The 24,485-nt window shown below is 39.7% G+C and overlaps 1 protein-coding gene across 1 annotated transcript in view; it reads right to left on the bottom strand.

Moving 5' to 3' along the window:
• LOC133980054 (stonustoxin subunit beta-like) overlaps positions 1 to 23,605 on the bottom strand; it is a 67,365-nt gene extending 43,760 nt beyond the window's left edge. The window contains exon 1 of the mRNA XM_062418621.1: positions 22,648 to 23,605. Coding sequence (XP_062274605.1) covers positions 22,696 to 23,382 — 687 coding nt within the window. The 5' untranslated portion in view covers positions 23,383 to 23,605 and the 3' untranslated portion in view covers positions 22,648 to 22,695. The remainder of the gene's footprint in view (positions 1 to 22,647) is intronic.
• Positions 23,606 to 24,485: the final 880 nt, after the last annotated feature.

The raw sequence follows: 24,485 nt of genomic DNA, 5'->3' as shown, positions 1-24,485 counted from the left end.
TTTACAAATCAGACGCATAGTTTCAGTGTTAAAACTGATCAAATAATTGCTGTCTGTGGTTCTATATGAGCTGTGGCAATCATTTAGAAAAATAATAGCTCGCAGCAACAGATTGGAAACAAAAGAACTATGAACTAGTTCAACATGTTGAATTATGAACTATGAACTGAACTAGTTCATTTTAAAATGTGTGAACTGAACTTTGAACTAGTTCATGTAGGAAGTGAACTTTCCATCACTGTCCGTCGCACATTTCTGCAACCAGCAGCTGAGTTTGTTCCTGTGTGTCTAACTACAGCCGGTCTCTGAACATTATATTACATTTAATAATCTGATGAAATGATTATTTAAAGATGAACTATTAGGATGGAAACATGTATATTTAGGTATCGATCCGCCATCACTAATAACTAGCAGCCAAACCAGCGGCCTGCTTAATGTCGTGATGACTGATCATTATATCTGCAATCAGTTCTCTGGAAAGCTTCATTACAGTGTGCATATACGGAGAGATGTCTCTGCTTTCTACAGGGTTAAATACATTTCTCACTTTACATCATATTCATCATATTGTTATTAATACACTGCCTACCTCTTCCTCGCGCTGCTTCTCTTCCGTGTTTGCAGACAGGTGAAAGAGAGAGAGAGACGTGACGCTCCTCTGCTTCTGAAGACGGAAACTCAAGTTAAACAAGATCAATACAACAAGTAACAGCGAAACATATTTATACCAATAAATCACACAACTATACATACTATCATTTTAAAAATACACGTAACTTATTGAAATCAAACATAAGTACCAAAGACAAATCACCAGTGTTTGTCTCAGCTCTTCCTCTTTTGTCTTCCTCTTCCTGGGTTTGCAGGATCTGCGTGTTTTAGTGTAAATAAATATGAAATGATGGTCTGCTTGCCTCTGATTTACTGTAACACCATAACACACTATTAGAAGAACAAGCTGTATATGTGAAATAACTCAAAGACACATTAGCTTTTATTTAAGCTGCATTTTGACACTTTATCGTTTATTCTGTATATTTGTGCTCATTTAGTTTTTACTCACAATTAATGCTCAAGGAGATACTGAGACTTACTTTACTTTTCTTTTCTTTTAACACTGCCAAAGAATGAGATCAACCAATAATGACCTAAATAAAATAACAAAGTGACAGATGTAATAATGTACATTGTTAGCATTGTAAGGTTATAGTTTTATCTTGTGTTTTAAATGTAGTTTAGTCAGCTGCAGCACTGTGAGAAGAGTTCTTTGTGTTTCTAATGTTAATCTAACAGCAGCTAACTGGCCACAATCAACAACCTGATCAACAGGGTTGAGAGTGGCCTTTTATTGCTGCCAGCACTAAGGCAATATTCCTGCTGTCTAATCAGCATCTTGATAAGCCACACCTGTGAGGTGGGATGGATTATCTGGGCAGAGGAGAAGTGCTCACTAACACACATTTAGACAGATTAGTGAACAATATTTGAGAGAAAAAGGTCTTTTGTGTATATAGACAATGTTTTAGATCTTTGAGTTCAGCTCATGAAAAATGGAGCAAAAACTAAAGTGTTGCGTTTATATTTTTGTTCAGTGTATAAATATATATATATATATATCACTATAACTACCATCTCTACTGTTATCAGATCATTTTAACACCTGCTGACACAAACATGATGAAAACTGTCGGCTACGTTTCCTTTAAAGGCTGAAAATCATCTGAATGAAGCTGATGAGTGAAGGTGAAATATATCAGCAGCTTCAACCAGCCAGCGATAGTGCCGTCAACATTTAAACAAGCAGAAGAAGAAGAAACATGTAACTCACAGCAGGAGGTTTTTAAGGTCTCATCTCTCTGTGTTCATCTTTAATCTGAAGTCTTCTTTAAGGAAATGTGATCACAGAACAGCAGCTCTGAACTTTGGAACAACTGAAGTCAAACATTAACAGACAGTATAAATCTTTATCAGCTGAATCAGAAAGTCTGATCATAGTTTTATTATTTGTGTCTTTTATATTCCAACAACACAAAAAGTGGCAAGATGGTATAAAATGTGTGAAATGAGAATATCTTCATTATGAATGTTTACTATTATAACACGTGTCCTCATAAACATACTGTCCTCATTAATGCTGCTAAAACCTCACAGTCATCAAACACACTGCAGATTAACACATTTCTCTGGGCTCTACAGGGTTAAATACATTTCTCACTTTACATCATATTGATCATGTTTTGCATTAATACACTGCCTACCTCGTCCTCGTGCTGCTTCTCTTCTGTGTTTCCAGACAGGTGACAGAGAGAGAGAGCGCTCACCTCTGTCCTACCCAAAGGTTACCTCTCACTTCCGTTTCCCTCACCTGAGTTTTAGTCCCGCCCACCGTGGAAACATAGAGAGACGCAAGGAAACCACTGAGGATTCAGAAGGAAAGGGTAGAACTAACTATTGCTCTGGCTGTAATGGAAGTGTGCTCAATAATCCAGAAACAAGTCATCAAGTCATGGCAACAAGAGCAGGATAGAGAACAAAAAGGCAGAAACAGAACAGCAGCTCTGAACTTTGGAACAACTGAAGTCAAACATTAACAGACAGTATAAATCTTTATCAGCTGAATCATAAAGTCTGATCATAGTTTTATTATTTGTGTCTTTTATATTCCAACAACACAACAAGTGGCAAGATGGTTGTGACAAAGTGGGTGAGAGCACACCATTCGTACCATAACTTATTAATTTAACTATACTTGTTGTTTGTTTGGACCATAAGTTAGTCAGTAATCAAACTCTGCAGATACTTACTATCCCGGGTTTGTTTGTGTTTGCAGTATATTTGGTTATAAGTTACATCTCAGCAGACTTTTGGTTAAAATAAAACACACACTGGTATTAAGTTTAGTGAGTTTATTGGTTTAGTTTGAGGTCATAAGTTTAGTATTTTCTTTCTTTGTTACTCACCATACTTACATGTGCTCAGGAGACAAAGGGAGGAGTTGGCCTACGTTTCCACGACGTAGCCACGCCCTAATGCATACCCTGCTTTATCGTCACATATAAAATCAGGGAGGCCAAAATGTCCCAAATGAACATCATACTGCATTGAAGAAGGCTTTAAACTAGCGATTGAGACCATAAACACATTTTGAAAACGTTTACTGAGGTTAGAAATCAAGTGAGAAGTTGGTGAATTCTCCATTGACTTGTATAGAGACGGAAGTCCTTTTGACACCAAAACGGTCGCCCCCTGGTGGCCTTTTGATAGAATGCAGTTTTAAGTTACTTCCTGGTTGGCCTCATTGCAGAGGACCAGAACTCCCCACCCGGTCCGAACTCAGGCGCTGCATCCTTTAAAGGACGATTATGTCACAGCGCAGCACGAAGGCTGATCCCAGTTCGAAGACTCCTTCAAACCTTCTTTTCCCTCTTCTTGGAGGATCACCGCTACGATCCTTCGCTGCCTCCCAGGATCCTTTGCGCGCCGCTGTTCAGCGTGGGGAAAATATAACAACGGCAAATAATTTACATTCAGTACACACACAAGTATTGGGTTTTAACCCTTAGCACCGACCCGGCAGCTTTAGTGGGAAACCCTAAACCTTAGCACCGACCCGGCAGCCTTAGTATGAAACCCTAACCCTTAGCACCGACCCGGCAGCCTTAGTATGAAACCCTAACCCTTAGCACCGACCCGGCAGCCTTAGTATGAAACCCTAACCCTTAGCACCGACCCGGCAGCCTTAATATGAAACCCTAACCCTTAGCACCGACCCGGCAGCCTTAGTAGGAAACCTTAACCCTTAGCACCGACCCGGCAGCCTTAGTAGGAAACCCTAACCCTTAGCACCGACCCGGCAGCCTTAGTAGGAAACCCTAACCCTTAGCACCGACCCGGCAGCCTTAGTAGGAAACCCTAACCCTTAGCACCGACCCGGCAGCCTTGGTAGGAAACCCTAACCCTTAGCACCGACCCGGCAGCCTTAGTAGGAAACCCTAACCCTTAGCACCGACCCGGCAGCCTTAGTAGGAAACCCTAAACCTTAGTTTAAAGTTAAATGATGCTCATTTGGTTTTATGCTTCACACACATGTATTTTTACATTTGCCCCCCCCCCCCCCCGTCTGCAGGTGTCTTCAATCAGCGACAGGAAGCTGTGATGATGTCATACACCGCTCAGCCTCAACCGCCAATCAACCTGCCGACCAATCACACGCCAGCATTTTAAAAAGCCTCAATAAACTTTAATGAGATTTAATTAAAGCTGAAAGCTTCACTGTGTGTGTGTGTGTGTGTGCGTGTGCGTGCGTGCGTGCGTGCGTGCGTGCGTGCGTGCGTGTGTGTGTGTGTGTGTTAAAGCTCATTAAAGTTTATTGAGGCTTTTACCATATGAGCAGCAGAACTATCTGGCAAAGAGAGGAAGGATGAACCTTTATGCTGCAGCTGATGATGTGATGAGCATCAGCTGCCAAACCTCCACCATTGGGCCCCGAATATGCCACTGGGAGACAAAGACATACAGGGGAGGAGACAAAGACAGACAGGGGAGGAGACAAAGACATACAGGGGAGGAGACAAAGACATACAGGGGAGGAGACAAAGACATACAGGGGAGGAGACAAAGACAGACAGGGGAGGAGACAAAGACATACAGGGGAGGAGACAAAGACATACAGGGGAGGAGACAAAGATATACAGGGGAGGAGACAAAGACACACAGGGGAGGAGACAAAGACACACAGGGGAGGAGACAAAGACATACAGGGGAGGAGACAAAGACAGACAGGGGAGGAGACAAAGACATACAGGGGAGGAGACAAAGATATACAGGGGAGGAGACAAAGACACACAGGGCAGTTGACAAAGATATACATATATAGTGTATATATGTAGAGAATTGTCTTTTGTGTATTTGTCGCTACAGTTTGATGTAAACTTTGGATTAATATGATGGAAACACTTTACTATTCTGTGGTTTTTATTTCATTTTCCTCTTTCACACACACACACACACACACACACACACACACACACACACACACACACACACATACACATACACACATACACACACACACACACACATACACACACACATACACACACACACACACACACACACACACACACAGTAACATACACACACACACACACACACACACACACACAGTAACATACACACACACACACAGTAACATACACACCCACACACAGTAACATACACACACACACACACACACACACACACACACACACAGTAACATACACACACACACACACAATAACATACACACACACACACACAGTAACATACATACACACACACACACACAGACACACACACACACACACACACACACACACACACACACGATGACATCAGCAGCAGTCAGAGGTCAGAGGTCAAGCTGCCATCAGGAGGTCTGGACCAATCACAGAGCAGCTGATGAAGCTGGTCGCCGTGGAAACGTTATCATCAGTCTGCAGCTCCTCCAGAGTCCTGCTGTCCACATGGACTTCCTGTTTCACACTGGTCCCTGGTCTTAATGGCCAGTGGTTCCCAACCTAGGGGTGGGGCCCCTCCAGAGGGTCAGCGAGTACCTCTAACTGTACTACAGTAAAGTATAAGTACCTCAAACTGTACTACAGTAAAGTACAAGTACCTCTAACTGTACTACAGTAAAGTACTAGTACGTCAAACTGTTAGCATTGTAAGGTTATAGTTTTATCTTGTGTTTTAAATGTAGTTTAGTCAGCTGCAGCACTGTGAGAAGAGTTCTTTGTGTTTCTAATGTTAATCTAACAGCAGCTGTAGTGTTGTTGTAGTTACTGCAGGGCTCCAGCAGGGGGAGCGGTGGTGTAGTTACTGCAGGGCTCCAGCAGGGGGAGCGGTGGTGTAGTTACTGCAAGGCTCCAGCAGGGGGAGCGGTGGTGGTGTAGTTACTGCAGGGCTCCAGTGGGGGAGCGGTGGTGTAGTTACTACAGGGCTCCAGCAGGGGGAGCGGTGGTGTAGTTACTGCAGGGCTCCAGCAGGGGGAGGGGTGTTGTAGTTACTGCAGGGCTCCAGCAGGGGGAGCGCTGGTGTAGTTACTGCAGGGCTCCAGCAGGGGGAGGGGTGTTGTAGTTACTGCAGGGCTCCAGCAGGGGGAGCGCTGGTGTAGTTACTGCAGGGCTCCAGCAGGGGGAGCGGTGGTGTAGTTACTGCAGGGCTCCAGCAGGGGGAGCGGTGGTGTAGTTACTGCAGGGCTCCAGCAGAGGGAGGGGTGGTGTAGTTACTGCAGGGCTCCAGCAGGGGGAGCGGTGGTGTAGTTACTGCAGGGCTCCAGCAGGGGGAGCGGTGGTGTAGTTACTGCAGGGGGAGCGGTGGTGTAGTTACTGCAGGGCTCCAGCAGGGGGAGCGGTGGTGTAGTTACTGCAGGGCTCTGACAGACTTATGAAACATTATGTTGTGATAGACTTCAGGAGGGCTGGCAAACAGGATCGTGCACCACTGCTCATCGACGGGACTGCTGTGGAGAAGACCAGCAGTGTGAAGTACTTGGGGGTTCACACTGCTGACGACCTCACTTCAACCACCAACACCACAGCAGTCCTCTAAAAAGCTCAGCAGCGAGTCAAGGAAGGAAGGGAAGGAGGAAGGGAGGAAGGGAGGGAGGAAGGGAGGAAGGATGGAAGGGAGGAAGAAGGAAGGAAGGGAGGAAGGAAGGGAGGATGGAAGGAAGGATGGATGGAAGGGAGGAAAGGAGGAAGGAAGGGAGGAAGAAAGAAGGGAGGAAGAAGGAAGGAAGGAAGGAAAGAAGGAAGGAAGGAAAGGAGGAAGGAAGGAAGGAGGGAAGGAAAGAAGGAAGGAAGGATGGAAGGAAGGAAAGGAGGAAGGAAGGGAGGAAGAAGGAAGGAAGGGAAGAAAGAAGGGAGGGAGGAAGGCAGGATGGAAGGAAGGAAGGAAGGAAAGGAGGAAGAAGGGAGGAAGAAGGAAGGAAGGGAGGAAGGAAGGGAGGATGGAAGGAAGGAAGGATGGAAGGGAGGAAAGGAGAAAGGAAGGGAGGAAGGGAGGAAGGAAGTAAGGATGGAAGGGAGGAAGAAGGAAGGAAGGAAAGGAGGAAGGAAGGAAAGGAGGAAGAAGGAAGGAAAGGAGAAAGGAAGGGAGGAAGAAGGAAAGTTTCCCACTGTTTGTCAGATATTATTGTCTTCATCTCCAATTCCCATTGTTCTTTAATATCCAGGTTATTTTCTCCCAGATCTTCTTGTAGAGCCTTATATAAAAGGGTCAATGACGTATCAGGATGTTCAACAGGTCAATTTTAAAAAAGCTAAAATGAGAATATCTATTGCAGTAGTTCAAACATTAAGAATGTTGAGTTCACATAAATTCATATTAAAATAGTAAATTAGGTGTTTTATGTGTTTTTTCATCTCGATGAATTAGAACTGATCTTAAAAAAGTCATGTGGTGCCTAACCCTAACCCATGATCTATCTTAAAATAAATGAATTTATTTAACATGCTTAAATATCTTTTTACAAGTTTTGAGTAATATAAAGTGTTTAGAAACAAATGATTTGTTTGTCTTTTGAGTTTTTGTAAATAATAATCTCATATTTATGTTCTATGATGTCACAGTTGACTTCTTAAATGTATGTAAGACTTATTTTTCCTGTAAATTGCTTTTAAATGATTTTAAGAATTAAAAAATACATTTCAGTTAATCATACTGTATCAGTGGTTAATATTAAAAGTGATATTTAATACAGTTATTGGTATTATTGGTCACACCACATGATGAATGGTTGCACCAAATGACATAAAGACCTCATATCATTAAACATCTATTGAAAGAAATAAAAAAACAATGACTTTAATACAAAATAGAATGAAACCAGTGGTTTTATTACAATTTCACAGAATTGTAATAAACTCAAACATTTCATGAACATTGTTTAAAACATAAGTGCAGCACGCATTCATGGCTTTGTCATGAACAAACTTTTCATTTAACTTGACGATGGAATAAGTCAGTTTTGATTATTGAATGATTCTCTTCTCCTAGCAGGGTACACTGCTCCTGCTGCAGGCTCACAATTAACACACTGCCAATGGCAAGCAGTCTTTACCTTGCATGGGAGTCATTCTGGTAAAATAGATTAGAACAGTTAGAAATAAATAATGCATTACAAATAAATGCATCATTGCCAAAGTGACATTGCATTTTAATCATGATATTAAAAAAACATTAAACATAAACTGTTGCTTCTGAAATCTTAGAAAAAATGACTCAAACTGCATAAAAATATATTCCAAATAAAACTAAAATAAAGGAATGAATGAAATAAATCATTGACTGAATATAAACGTTTCTAATGTAGGACATATCTTTCATTGAAAACACTCTGCAATGGTTACACCACATGATATTTTCAAGTTCAGTCAACATTTACAGGCACATAATTGACCACCAAAATAAAACAAAAGGTCACTATGAAATTTATAATCAAAATATATATTTGTAGAATAACGTAATATTTATTGTTTTCTTGAGGTCATACCACATGATATCCAAATATGGCAACTACATACCAGCCATTGAAAAGCTTCATTCTTTCCATATTTTAGAAAGAGTTACAAACCTGCTTGTTGTATCCATGGGTCCTTGGCAAACTAGTGTATGATGCAACATCCTGCCTTTGAATGATTTTCATCATAAAAGTCCCAGAGTGGTTGTTTCTTGATATTTCATAAAATCATCATCGTCAGACAAAGTTTGTTTTTATGTTATGATGGAAAAATAAATACAAATGGTTTGCACTGTTGTACAGTTCTATAAAACACTCTGGAAATCATGCCAAACAGGGCAGAACATACATTTGAATAGATTTGGAGTCATTTCAAATAAGTTTTCATAACAGCAGTCATGGCCAGACGGTCGCACCACATGACATTTAGTCACTTTAAATAACAGAAACATGACTAATAACTAGTGAGTACATATAAAGGAAAGCTACTACATATGTATGGGATTTTTTATCCATTTAAACCTTTTTCAAACTGAATAAAATGCAGTCGGACTGAAAATGTAGGCGTCACGTCATTGACCCAAATGTGATATACATGTTTGTGTCACTGTTCCCTGTATAGTTGAAATGAAAATATACTTTATTTTAGATGGTAGGGAACAAAGCAGTAAATCATTTTTAATAAAAGTTTGTGTCAATATATTTAAAATGTCTTCTTCTACTTTAAAACTTTACTTTGATAGTCTTATTTATTTAAATCTTTGGTGCAGTTATATTTATGCTTTTATATCAGACTCTTTACGCTTTGTTGACTTTAAACTTTTTATAAAATAGGTAAGTATTCATGAGCACGTGGTGGTTGAACAGCTCCTTTTCTAAGATAAGAATTCATCCCATCAGATCCATCAGATGCTTCAGAGCCCTGTTTTGATCCCATGGTCTCCAGTACATTGATTTTTGCCATTGCTGCTGCAAGTTCTGTTTCCAGTTCCAGTTGTTCTTGCCTTTTTTTTAATTGTTCTTGTTGTGCCTCAAGGTCATGTTTTTTCGTCAGGGCCGCAACCCGCTCCATAATAGCAGCCTTTTCAGCTTCTGCCTTTATGCGAGCATATGATGTTGATGATGTGCTTGATGCACGAGACTTGGACTTGATCTTTGATTTTTGGGAATTTGAAACACTGTCACTAGGTCCGATGTCATCAGAGTTTACAACACTGGGTTGCTTGTCATCTCCAACAATGGAGGGTGAAATTATTTGATGTCCATTTTCAACACTTGTTTGTCTAATTTCACTCAACCATATTTGCACACCCTGTCCAAAAGCAGTACATTTGTCCATGTTTTGATTAAGCCACTGAGTTTGCTTTTCAAGTTCATTTTCAGACAGAAAACTCTTCAGTGATTTGTGATATTCACATGCTTCCTCACAAAGCCTGTCCATTTCATCCAAGTGACCTCTTATTTTATTTGCATTTTCATTTGATTGCATGAGCTCTTTCATTGTTTCCATTAGTACTTTGGTTTGTTTGCATTTTGAGTTTCTTGCTTTTTGAGTGTTTGCCAAAAACAACTCCAAACCTTTTGCAGTGAATTTAATAACCCTTTTTTCCTTTTCAGGTTCCATCAAATGTTCATATTCCATTCCAGTTTGTGGCTGAGTATCAGAAAGACTCTTAACCATGACATCTTCATCCATTTTCCCTTTGTTCAAACGTCACAAGAAAACACATGAAATCCTCTTATTCCAAGTTTAATCATTAGTGATTTGTTTGATTACCACAAGTGTTTGTTTGAGTGCACACTCCATTTAAGTTGTAACATTATAACATTCAATGATGTATTGCCGGATCGTTCCCATTTTGAATGACGTCATGCTGCGTAGGCGTGTCCACACACTTCATTCATTCAATTTCCAGTTGACAGGTAGCGTAGTAAAAGCAGATAAACATTTGCTGATGCTCCGTGCACATAAACGTATTCCGCAATTGCAAATCGGAGATGAACCTTTATGTGTCCCGCTTGACTGCACTACAAGCTGCTGACGTTCCTCATGCAGTTGAGTTTTAGACGAATGTAAGCGCTATCTTTTCCAATAAAAGATGCTCTTGTCTCTCGGTTTTCATGCCTCCATGTCCGACGCGCTCCAGCGTTGTTAAAGGGTTTTCCAGTTTCATGAAATCCAAACACTCTTCTCTGGTTCCATATATTTATTTTCAAAAAAACTTAGGTTGCTTACCGCAGCATGGAGTGACAGACAGATCAACTCAGTTCACTTCCTTCTTTTCCAATTGTTCAAACAAAAAACAAAAACAACACATAGCAGCATCTAAAACTGTATGGCTGCGTGTCTAAAACCGAGAGCCCCGCCGGCCCCACTAGCCAACACTAATATATCCAGGTGCTGCAGTCACCTGTCTATAAAGAGGAGGCGGAGGTGTGAAACGGCATCAATTATGCAGAGTCATGCCGGCCTCAAAATAACCAGAATTAACAATAAATCACAATTTCATAATTGTTACCAATTCAACTAATAATTCAAACCATAATATTTTATGTTCGTATCTCATTATTAATTAGATAAACAATAATAGTAGACCAGAAAAAATCAAATATTCATCGAAACATAAATCAAGCATTTGGCTCCAACAGTATGTTTGAGATGGTGACGTGAGGTTAATGGATGTGATTCACTTTGCTTGAACAGTATGAGACCAGCTCCCAGACCCAGGTCCTGTGTTTGTAATCAGAGCACCGGACCGTCCGGCTCTGGAGATCTACCTGCTGCCTCACAGTCCTGCAAGGTGACCATCCAGCTTCACAGAGTCCTCTTTACTAAGCAGAGACAGTTTAATGTTATTTAAGAAGTTACTGCAATCATGTTAGTGGATAGTTCTGTGTGAGTTATATAACTCCTGATAAAAGGAGGCAAGAGAAGCGTTTACTGTGTTTGGGTCACATTGTATAAATGCCATCCTCGTCTTTAATGCATCCGTCCCAAGCTTCATTGCTAGTAGATTCAGATTCATTTTATTCTTTGTCCCAGAGGGAAGTTAGTCTGCAGCAGGAATACAGAGAAACAACACAGACACACAACAGATTAAACACTACAACAACATTCATTCATTGCAGCTAAAAACATGAATTTATAAAAGAAAAACTAATAAAAACTAATAAATACGTCACGCCAGCAATATACTGTAATTTTACGGTGTTCATCCGTAAATTGACTTTACAGTAGTAGTCTGTAAACCAGAAATACACTATATTTATATATATATATATATATATTTCTGTATTCACACTGTTAAATGATTTCAGTCTAATGTAGTAAAAAATATAAATGCAGCATATTTCTATGAATATTTGGAAATTACAATAATATTCTGTCTGTTGTTACTTTAACTTCTCAGTTTACTGTAGACAGGCACAGTAGATAATACAATAACTCAATTTAGCAGTTTCCTAAAATATCTTAAATGCATCAATATTAAAACTTCATTATTCTCAGGGCTATAGACAATTGCTTAAGTATTTTTGTGAATATTGTGCAAAATAAGCAATAAAAACTTAAAGAGAATCAACATAATTTATTTCAAAAGGCAATATCAACATGAATACTGAATACTGCTATTTTCAAAAAATGGAAAAAAAAGTCAAAGAAAAACAACAAATACAGAAGAAATAAGAGTTTAACCCTCCTGCCAGGTATGCTTATGTTCTTACAATTTACTGCAATAAACTAATAAATAAACTATCTGCTGCCAGCAAACATACAACGGTAAGAGAATTTTGTGATGTGATACATGTAACATTCAATAAAAATATTTGAGACAAAAAAAAAAAATGTAGCCCTATTTTATTTGAAATTGCAAGCAAAGTGTTTGCTTCCATCTTCTGTCATCCAGACAATTATTGAAGATTTTCAGGAAATACATGATATAAGCCAGTCACATTTGATCTTAGACTATTTTGATTTCAGGCGCTTCATTGGTATAAATCCAGAGAGAGGGACAAAGGCCAAACGGGGCAAGGTTGTCTCCAAGAAGAAAGGTGTGATGGTCCAGAAGAAGTCTTCCAGCAGTCAACACACGTCTCCATGCTACTGAAGAAACTCCTTGACTCTGAATGGGACTTCCTATAGATCAGTGAGTTCTCCTTAATCTTGCTCTCTGTCCATGTGTTGTTTTGACAGTCTGGCATTGCCACATTAAGCCATAAGAGAACTGCTATCATTAGCTTTATAAGCTTTAGCTTGGAGAGTATATTGTACATTCCTGATTGTATAATATCTGTTTGTTATTGTTTGACAGTAGCAACACTGGAATAATGCTGCAGAGGAACAGCAGCTAACTAACTGATGGTCATCTCTTCACACCCACCCAGACTCCCACCGGACCTAAGACGTAAAAACACAAACCTACCTGACATGACTATTTTAAGAAGTAAACTGCACGTCTCAGTACATACGAGATCATTTGTCTTTAGATATATGAGCCCTATGCACCACCTTAAACTGCAACAGGCAGTGACGGGCACAGAGAGATGTTCTATTTACCAGCCTAAGAATGGAATCCCATACATCGTTTGACAAATGAAAGTTTAAATCCTGCTCCCAAGCAATTTTAATTTTGTCCAGAGGAGCCTGTTTTATGCCCACCAGTTTGTCATAAATGACCGATATTAACCCCTTGCGCGATGGATGCAGACCAAGTAACATATCAGCGGTGGTCACAGTAGTTGCCCCAGGGAAACTAGCCCTCCGAGAATGGAGATACTGCAGGTATCTGAAAAGATGAGTGTTTGGTAAACCAAACTTTTCAGACAGTTGTGCAAAAGATGAAAAGTTGTCACCAATGAAAAGATCTCTAAATTTCTCTATACCCCTCCTGTGCCACTCCTGGAATGCAGAATCAGATAGTGAAGAATAGGGCTAAATGTTTAAAGAACTGTGATTCATCAGCTGCATCACTGGGAGGATCAACCTGCATATCAGACTGATCTTGTTCACTCTCGTGGGAAACACCAGGATTCACAACAGACTCAACCAGATGTTCCTCAGTACCAGTTTTATGTTTCTTACTCATGTGTGATGTGAATGTGGAGCTCTTGCTACAGTGTCTATAAGGACCCTTATAGGACCTTATATAGGACCTTATATAGGACCTTATATAGGACCCTATATAAGGACCCTCTCTAATGTGTGTTTCTAATGAGAGTAAAAGGCTGTCAGTCTCACACCTTGCACTGCAGAAATCAACATGACACGTTAGTTCCACTACACCAGAAGTAGGCCTAACTACACGTTTATTATGTCTGTAAGTGTGAGATTTAAACGTTGAAAAGTTTTGGAAAGTCCGACTGCAATCAAAACACACTTAAAAGTTAAATTAGGTGTATTTTTATGAATCCTCATGTGCTTTAGGTATTCCACTATTGTGGCACAGTTATGACAACAGATCTTTTCATCAACAAACATGTATTAGTCTGTATGAATTAGTACATTATGTCAAGCAGGAAGATCATTTCTGGCTGCTTTTTAGTGCCACCGTATCAGTCTTAACGCTGAAATGTTTAAACTTAACTGAGTTGCAATGTTAAGATTATGAAAGAAAAGTTTGACAAATCATAAACAGAGTTGGGAGAACTTACGTTAGGACATGTGAAGCCCACAGTGACACAGAAATAAAAAAAATGCATTTACAAAGAGTCCAGAAAGTCAATATTTTCACAGCAATTTCCTGTTTTAAACGGAAAAATACAACTTTATGCCTCGAGGATTCAAGTCTCTTTAACCGAACTAGCTTAATTCCGTTAGCTCATTGTAAAACACACTTCATTAAAAGTCGACGCAAACAAAATAAAACTCACCAAAACTCTCTAGGCGATGTTCCTATGGTTTGGTTAAAATAAATCGTTAACCACGGGGCAAGATATAATTATTCCAGTAACATCTGCCGATGTTGGCCTCTCGCTAACAGGTGCTGCTCCTCGGATGCAGACCAAGATTAAACAATTAAACAATTTAAACAACAAAAAACAAAGTCCTAATATTGTTTCGGCTAGCCTATTCAAATCTAAGCATCACTGATACATAACGAGACAAACTCCTGAGCGTTATATCAATATCAATAAGATAGCCCACCCACAGGAAAGAAAATAAGATTTTAATTAACTTACCGTTTCATTTTGTAGATGTAAGACCGGAATGATGTTGATGAAGACCGATGAGCTAAATTGTGCGTCCTGCCGTCCTCTTCTGGAAAATGTCCAAAATGTAGTGTGCTGTAATTTAAAACATCAGCATACTGTTTACGGCCTCTGTCCTGTTCCAAGTTAAGAAGCCCACAATGCATTGCTAACTACAGTACTAAACTGTTAAACAGGAAAACAGTATTTTAGTGTTGAAAAGTGGCTGAAAATGTAAAGCAATTGGTTACAGTGCAGTATTAGTGAGTCTGGCCATGAGCCCAATTGGTTCTGTTTTGGTTTCATTAGGTCTGAGGTCATGACATCTTTATCTACTATAACATGAGCATGGTCACCTTTCTCCACCCTGATAATTACATATTATTAAAACATCTGGAATCCAATGAGCTGCAGCTCTACCTCAACCTTCCACTCTTTAGACTGTTTGTGTAAAGTAATCTAACCTTTAACTTCTTCTCTTCCCTGTGGAAGCACAGTAACACCTAGCATCACACTTACTGACCACCTGGTATGGACCTTCTCTCCTTGGCTCGTTCCACTTCCTCTGAAACACCTTGATGTCGTCTGCTCCCCAGGAGCCACTCAGGAGCTCTAACCCTGGAGATAAATACTACGTATGGCAGATAGTTGTTTATATATTCCTTCAGTTCATTTCAAAGGGGAGGCCCTTTATGGGTTTATATACTGGTTGGGTTGAGAGGATATATACATACATAGCTGATGAATACATATAAACACCTTTAACTTCTTCTCTTGTGATGTTCTGGATTCCGTCTCTCACAGTTGAAGAGTACCTATGATAAACATTACAGACCTCTACCTGCTTTGTAAATGGGAAAAGCTGCAAAATCGGCAGTGTATCAAATACTTGTTCTCCCCACTGTATTTATATATATATGTGTATATATAGTTTAGACACACTTTCTCAGTGAAATGAATGCTATTATATACATACATACGTATGTGTATATATATATTTATAATTCTATGGTGTGTCCTCCTTCCTACCAGAGGAATTAAGAATTCATTCATTTATAAGGAAAACACCCCCCCCCCCCCGTCTGCAGGTGTCTTCAATCAGCGACAGGAAGCTGTGATGATGTCATACACCTCTCAGCCTCAACCGCCAATCAACCTGCCGACCAATCACACGCCAGCATTTTAAAAAGCCTCAATAAACTTTAATGAGCTTTAATTAAAGCTGAAAGCTTCACTGTGTGTGTGTGTGTGTGTGTGTGTGTTACTGTGTGTGTGTTACTGTGTGTGTGTGTGTTACTGTGTGTGTGTGTTACTGTGTGTGTGTGTGTGTGTGTGTGTGTTACTGTGTGTGTGTTACTGTGTGTGTGTGTTACTGTGTGTGTGTGTGTGTTACTGTGTGTGTGTTACTGTGTGTGTGTTACTTTGTGTGTGTATAATGCAGCTGATTAGTGTCCTTTTGTTTTTACTGAATCGTCTTTTTAAAGGTGACACACACACACACACACACACACACACACACACACACACACACACACAGTAACACACACACCCACACACACACAGTCACACACACACCCACACACACACACACACACACACACACACACACACACACACACACACAGTCACACACCCACATACACACACACACACACACACACACACACAGTCACACACACACAGTCACACACCCACACACACACACACACACACACACACACAGTAACACCCACACACACAGGATGACATATGAACGGCAAGTTTTTCCTACGTAACCAGAAGGTTATTATGATGTTCCCTGAACGTTTTGGATGGTTAATTGAATGTTTTAAGAAGGTTACCAGAACGTTCCCAAAATGTTTAATTCCCAGCTCCTCCTTTCTGCATGTCCATGTGTCCTCGGGCAAGACACTTAACCCCAACTGCTCCCACTTGGTGTATGAGTGTGCATGTGAGTGTGCATGTGAGTGTGCATGTGAGTGTGCATGTGAGTGTTGGTCACCACCTTGCATGGCAGCTCATCAATGTGTGAATGTGGTGAATGACCTGTAGTGTAAAGAGCTTTGAGGAGTCGGAAAGTCAATTCACCATTTACCTGATAAAGTTGATGTCAGCTGATGAGCTACACAACAAAACAACAGAAAAACAATAAAATCATAAAGAATATACACGGACGCACATAAAGTTGCAATAAAATATTTTTGACCTCTTTCCATGAAATGATTGTGAACATGTGATTTATTCTTGATAGATAAAGTATTGATCAGTCTCAGTGCACCTGGTCAAAGGTGATTACTGATGAGTATAAATAGGAAATAAAAAGAGGAATGTGTCAGAAAACTAAATTATTCCAACTTTATGGGCGACCGTGTAATTTGTCAAACTAAGAACTTTTCATTAAATTATGTCTAACATTGAATTTTGGTTACATATCCATCAGTTTGTAAATGTGATAGATCAGAGATTAACTGTTAACATTATTAGAGCTGCAACCATTAATCCAATAAGGAGGTCAACTTGTGATTATTGAACCATTTATTTACATAAAACTAAACAGGTGTGGCATAAACCAAACCCTAAAAAATGAATCTAAGTAAAAAAAAAGACTTTCTCTAAATATTTTAAGACCTCATCGTCACTTCAAGCAGTAATCAGCAACACGACTTTTATTATTCATTAACTTCATCACGCATTTAGTCTTTTTCTTTTTTTAAACAGTGGATTTCCTTCTTTAAATATAATTCAACTGAAAAATGAATTAAAAATAAACATAAAAAAAAGATCAACAAGGCCTCTAAAACCTCCAGAACCTCTAAAACTACCTCCAGAACCTCTAAAACCTCCAGAACCTCTAAAACCTCCTCCAGAACCTCTAAAACCTCCAGAACCTCTAAAACCTCCAGAACTGTAACACTTCTCATAATCTGATATTTGTGCACCAGCTGGGATGAATTTTCCCTTTCAAATGTGTAGCTTTGATGTGCTTGCTCAATAGCAGTGGGCTGTCCTTGATCAGAGGTGATACCGGGGTGCTGAAAGGTAGTCGGTTGTGTTTGCTCAAAGGCAGAGGGTTGTGCTTGTCCTCTAAAAACTTCCTCCAGAACCTCTAAAAACCTCCAGAACCTCTAAAACCTCCAGAACCTCTAAAACTTCCTCCAGAACCTCTAAAACCTCCTCCAGAACCTCTAAAACTTCCTCCAGAACCTCTAAAACCTCCAGAACCTCTAAAACTACCTCCAGAACCTCTAAAACTACCTCCAGAACCTCTAAAACCTCCTCCAGAACCTCTAAAACTTCCTCCAGAACCTCTAAAACCTCCTCCAGAACCTCTAAAACCTCCTCCAGAAACTCTAAAACTACCTCCAGAACCTCTAAAACCTCCAGAACTGTAACACTTCTCATAATCTGATATTTGTGCACCAGCTGGGATGAATTTTCCCTTTCAAATGTGTAGCTTTGATGTGCTTGCTCAATAGCAGTGGGCTGTCCTTGATCAGAGGTGATACCGGGGTGCTGAAAGGTAGTCGGTTGTGTTTGCTCAAAGGCAGAGGGTTGTGCTTGTCCTCTAAAAACTTCCTCCAGAACCTCTAAAAACCTCCAGAACCTCTAAAACCTCCAGAACCTCTAAAACCTCCAGAACCCCCAAAACTTCCACCAGAACCTCTAAAAACCTCCAGAACCTCTAAAACCTCCAGAACCTCTAAAACTACCTCCAGAACCTCTAAAACCTCCAGAACCTCTAAAAACTTCCTCCAGAACCTCTAAAACTACCTCCAGAACCTCTAAAACTTCCTCCAGAACCTCTAAAACCTCCAGAACTGTAACACTTCTCATAATCTGATATTTGTGCACCAGCTGGGATGAATTTTCCCTTTCAAATGTGTAGCTTTGATGTGCTTGCTCAATAGCAGTGGGCTGTCCTTGATCAGAGGTGATACCGGGGTGCTGAAAGGTAGTCGGTTGTGTTTGCTCAAAGGCAGAGGGTTGTGCTTGCTGGGGATTGATAACAGTGGCCACTGAGGGCACTGCAGGACGCTCTGAGGATAGACTCACAACATTCTCAGCCTGATGCTGGCATCTTCTCTTTGCTCTTTTCCACAGACGGGTATATTTGGATCTCTTCCTTCCTGAATCCATTCTAAACATAAATAGACAACATCTAGATCAGGGGTAGGCAACCTTTTTGACATGTTGCCAGTTTTAATGTTCTTGTTAATGAGTGTGCCATAATCAACAATAAGTTAAAACCGTAAGTTAAATTATGATACAAAATACAAAAATATAGGAGATAACAGGGGGCAAGACGGGTATATAAGGCAGTCCGGGTTTTGAGGGGGGCAAGAGAGTCAAGCCAGCAGGATAAGGAGTTGCAGTGAGCAGCCAGCCTATCAAAAAGGGTGTTGGGATGAGCAAAGGCCAGGTGGGTTGTTATGAAGTTGGTTATGGCTGGTGTACTAACTGTCTTGATGGTCCTGTATGTGATGGTCCATGTTGTGAGCTGCCAGGGAGACAAGAACAGTGAAGAGGATAGCATGGTGGTCAGACAGAGCAAGGTCCAAGCACTGAAGATGGGAGGAGATTGTGCTGATGGAGTACACACGGTCCAGTGTGTGGCCTTTGGTGTGGGGGGGACCTTTAACATGCTGTGTGATATTGAAGCAGTCCAGTAGGCTAGTGACAGGAATTCAGAGCCAAACAAGCAGTTGGTATCGTCCACATGACCCAATAATGGTTATGTCATCAGGTTATTAGAAGGTTTTGGGAATAAATGTTAGATATATAAATAGTTAGATATATAAATAGTAAGTTAGATAAATGTTAGATATATAAATAGTTATATTTATAAATAGTTATATATATAAATGTTAGATATATAAATAGTAAGTTAGATAAATGTTATATATATAAATAGTTATATATATAAATAGCTATATATATAAATAGTTATATATATAAATAGTTAGATATATAAATAGTTAGATATATAAATAGTTATATATATAAATAGTTATATATATAAATAGTTATATATATAAATAGTTATATATATAAATAGTTAGTTAGATAAATGTTAGATATATAAATAGTAAGTAAGATAAATGTTATATATATAAATAGTAAGTTAGATAAATGTTAGATATATAAATAATAAGTTAGATAAATGTTAGATATATAAATAGTAAGTTAGATAAATGTTAGATATATAAATAATAAGTTAGATAAATGTTAGATATATAAATAGTAAGTTAGATAAATGTTAGATATATAAATAGTAAGTTAGATAAATGTTATATATATAAATAGTAAGTTAGATAAATGTTAGGAATAAATGGAACAAAATCATTTGTAAAAGTCTTGCTAGCAGACTTTAGCTATGTAACAGATCATTGCTCTGTGTCCATAACAACGTGCGATCATTTTCATTCAGAGGAATAAACTTAATCTTTAATTTAATACAATCATATGAAAAATGTAATAAGCAGGATAATACAGTGAGTTGTTTATTATTGAAGAAAACCTCTTCAAGGGGGATGAAGACCTCTGTGCTTTGCATCAGGATACTGATCCTAACCCTGATCATCCTGTCAGGATCTTTATCCTCCAGAGTGACCACAGACCACCTGGCTGTGCATTATCCATTACAACCTGTCCATTAAAGATAAAACAAACCAAATATGACCAGAGGGCAAAAACATTGTTGTGCTGCCCCCATCCACCCTCAGGGATCACATTCATTACATAGAGTATCAGCTGATGCCATTAGGTGGAAGTTACATGTTGCCTGTAACTGTACTGAATAGGTAACAATTCTCTTTTGTTGCTTTTTCAATCAAACTGCTACATAGCCATCAATGATGATGTGTGTGTGAGGTGGAGAGGAAGAGGAATTAATAGAATAGAACTTATTGATTCTCAAAGGCAAATTCAATTGCTTTGTAGCTCAACAAAACGAATGATGTATTCTGATGGCAGTTCGTATGAAACATTTCCAGAATCTTTCAGTTCTGCAACGTAGCTGGATCAGTGGATCTCTGCCTCATCACTTCCATTCCACCAAGGCGCTATGAAGAGGACCAAGACCCACATCCATCTTTCTGTTTTATGTTGCCTCCCCAGCAGACTGCAGCATAGAACAGTAGATGTCTAAGGATCTGAGCCTTTGTCCTTTTCTGTAGAGTGTATCTATGTTAGGGGACCAGTACAACTTGTTGTCCAGGTGATCTCCCAGATATTTGTATGTTAGCATTACCTCAATATCCACCCCACGAAAGTTCATTGGCTGAAAAAGGAGCTTGGACTTTTGGAAATCCACCATCATGTCCTTTGTGTTTGTGGTGTTCAGTTGGAGGCAAAGGTAAGTATGATTATATTGTGGGGAATGATGCAACATTTGTATTATTATTATTTTTGTATGGCAGATGTGTAATAACTTCTCTTGGTGCAGGAACCTCTGGGGAAAGTTAGAAAATTACCCTCAAATAACGTTACAACTATCATGTTATTAGAACGTTTTAGGAATGTTATATCAAAACCGTCATTTATAGAACTTTCTTAGAACGTTGTGGGAAGGTTTCCCAAAATTCTACCAAATGGGAACTTTAGGGGAACATTGTAAACATTACTTTATAAAAACGTTATTTCATCTGGTTATTAGAACGTTTTGGGAACATTTATACAACGTTCTTAAAATGTTCTTTAGGGAACGTTCAATAGAAAACTTGTTGGACCAATCACAGAGCAGCTGATGAAGCTGGTCGCCGTGGAAACGTTATCATCAGTCTGCAGCTCCTCCAGAGTCCTGCTGTCCACATGGACTTCCTGTTTCACACTGGTCCCTGGTCTTAATGGCCAGTGGTTCCCAACCTAGGGCTGGGGCCCCTCCAAAGGGTCAGCAGATAAATGTGAGGGGAGGTGAGATGATTAATGGGAAAGAAGAACAAACTAAGTTCTGATACACTAATAGTTTCAGTTTTTATCTTTTTCTCTAATCTTTGATTGTTGCTGAAATATTGGATCATTTGAACATTTATAGAAATGAAAGCATGTGAGAAGTTTAGAGGGAAACATCAGTATTTGGTGGAGCTGTTAACAACTCATAGACATCTGAGATGTGAGCCGACTACACACTGCTGTCTGGTTTCATCTTTAACAATGTGTTGTATTATAAAGCTTGTTATATTATCCATTGTGTCAGTAAAGTGAGGAAGCTTTCAACAATAACACCATGAATAGTTTTTATTGATCATCAGATAAAATACAAGCACAAAAACACTGTGGGCTTCCACAGCTGGACAGATGTTATTAGATTAAACATGAATAGAGCTGCATGCTGCTCATTGGATCCTGACAGTAACAACAGCAGAGTCAACTGAGACTAATCAATGAATCATGTAGAAGGAAAAATAACTGAGTGTTTGAGTCTGAGACACAGATCTGCTTCACAGTGCAGAGTAACCATCATCATCAGAGCAGCTCAGACTCCAGGACTGATCATTATATCCAAACCCACCCTGCTGGTGTGAAGAGGTACTGCAGCTCTGTTTAACCATCTGTGTCTCATTAAGGGTCAGTGTGATGATGCTGCTCCTCTCTGCTCCTCTCTGCTCCTCACTGCTCCTCTCTGCTCCTCACTGCTCCTCTCTGCTCCTCACTGCTCCTCACTGCTCCTCTCTGCTCCTCTTTACTCCTCTTTACTCCTCTCTGCTCCTCTTTACTCCTCTTTACTCCTCTTTACTCCTCACTGCTCCTCTCTGCTCCTCTTTATTCCTCTTTACTCCTCACTGCTCCTCACTGCTCCTCTCTGCTCCTCTCTGCTCCTCTTTACTCCTCTTTGCTCCTCTCTGCTCCTCTTTACTCCTCACTGCTCCTCTCTGCTCCTCTTTACTCCTCTCTGCTCTTCACTGCTCCTCTTTACTCCTCACTGCTCCTCTTTACTCCTCACTGCTCCTCACTGCTCCTCTCTGCTCCTCTCTGCTCCTCTCTGCTCCTCTCTGCTCCTCCTACAGAGACACTGAACCATAGACCATAAACCCAGCACACAGAGGATGAGTGAATGTGGTGTTGAAGGTGTGGAGGTGGATCAGTGAGTCAGAGGAGACTCTGTAGAAGGACAGAGTGCCAGCAGGACAGTCCACATACACTGCTACTCTGTTAGAGACAGAGGAGGAGGAGGAGGAGGAGGAGGAGATGGATGTATAGTTGCTATTGTGCCAGACAGAGTAACCATAACGATCAGAGCACTCCAGACTCCAGGACTGATCATTAAATCCAAACCTACAGTCAACACTGTCTCCTTTCCTGCTGATTCTTCTGTAACTCACTGATATATTAACTGTTCCTCTCCTCTCGACCTCCCAGTAACATCGACCAGTCAGAACATTTCTACACAGCAGCTGAGGTAAGGAGTCAAATCTGTCTGGATGATCAGGATATGACTGATCCTCCTTCACATTTGTCACCTTCCTGTTGTTATCAGACAGTTTGAGGTTTGTGTTCATTGTGTTTGGATCCAGTTCCAGTTCACAGGCATCTGATGGAGAGAACGAGACACAATACAGCTGCAGTTTATCATCTGTTGATTTATTAACTACTTTACTGAAACCATTCAAACTTAAACCATCTCCATGACAACTGAGACCCTCCATCACTGAGGAAGACCATGAGATGTGACTGAAAGCTTTGGACATACAGAGTAAGTGGACCTTTAGATGAGAATGTTTTTCAAAGTGAAACTTGATTCCAGCTGCGTCTGATGTTTGTCTGAATGTAAATTCAACAGTTCAGGTCATTATATAATATAAACTGTCCAATAAAACAATATACTAAACAAATAAAACATGCTGAATGTCCATGGCTAACTAAGGGTTTAATAAATGAGAGTTCATAACATATAAAACTCAAAAGTCAGAAAATAAATATAAGAAGTATAAAAATAAGTGAACTAACATCTTGAGGGCAAGAAAGAAGGAGTACTATAGGACACTATTAGAAACAAACAGGCAATATGAAGGAAATATGGAGCTTTCTGAACAGTATTATTAAAAATGGATCTCAGAAAATGAGTTATCCTCTTATTAAATACATAGGAACGTTATGGGATTAGGGGAGAAGTCTTGGTTTGGATTCAAAGTTATTAAAGTAACAGACAGCAGTTTGTGAGGTTAGGTGACAGTTGCTCTAAATGTTTGGACCTGCGGTCCCACAGGGGTCAGTATTGGGACCAACATGTTTTATGACATATGTCACATATCAAAGGTATTGAAGCTTGTTCTTTCTGCGGATCACACTCATAGTTTTTGTTCGGGTGATGATTAACTACAAGATATGGTAACCATGGAAATGATCAAACTAAAAACCTGGTTTGATAAAAATAAATTGTCACTAAATTTGAATAAAACTAAAGTAATGTTGTTTCACTGCAGAAGAAACAAACAAGTAAAAATACAGATAGATGGTGTGAATATTGAACAGGTTACTGAAAATAGATTTGTTGGGGTCATAATTGATGAAAAGCTTTGTTGGAAGGCAAACATTAAACATATACATCCCAAAAGGAGCATTGCAGTATTAAGTGAAGCCAAACAGGTCCTGGATTATAAAGCGCTTCACATTTTGTACTGTTCACTGGTCTCACCATACTTAAGTTACTGCGCTGAAGTTTGGGCCAATAATTACAAATCTAATGTACAGTCATTGTTTATTCTTCAGAAAAGAGCAATTTGCAACATCCATCATGCAGAGTACAGGGATCATTCAAATCCATTATTCTTACTGTCTCATTTACTGAAGT

The sequence above is a fragment of the Scomber scombrus genome, chromosome 5 (assembly GCF_963691925.1).
Source record: "Scomber scombrus chromosome 5, fScoSco1.1, whole genome shotgun sequence".
Taxonomy (NCBI): Eukaryota; Metazoa; Chordata; class Actinopteri; order Scombriformes; family Scombridae; genus Scomber; species Scomber scombrus.
This window is presented reverse-complemented; position numbering and strand designations above follow the sequence as displayed.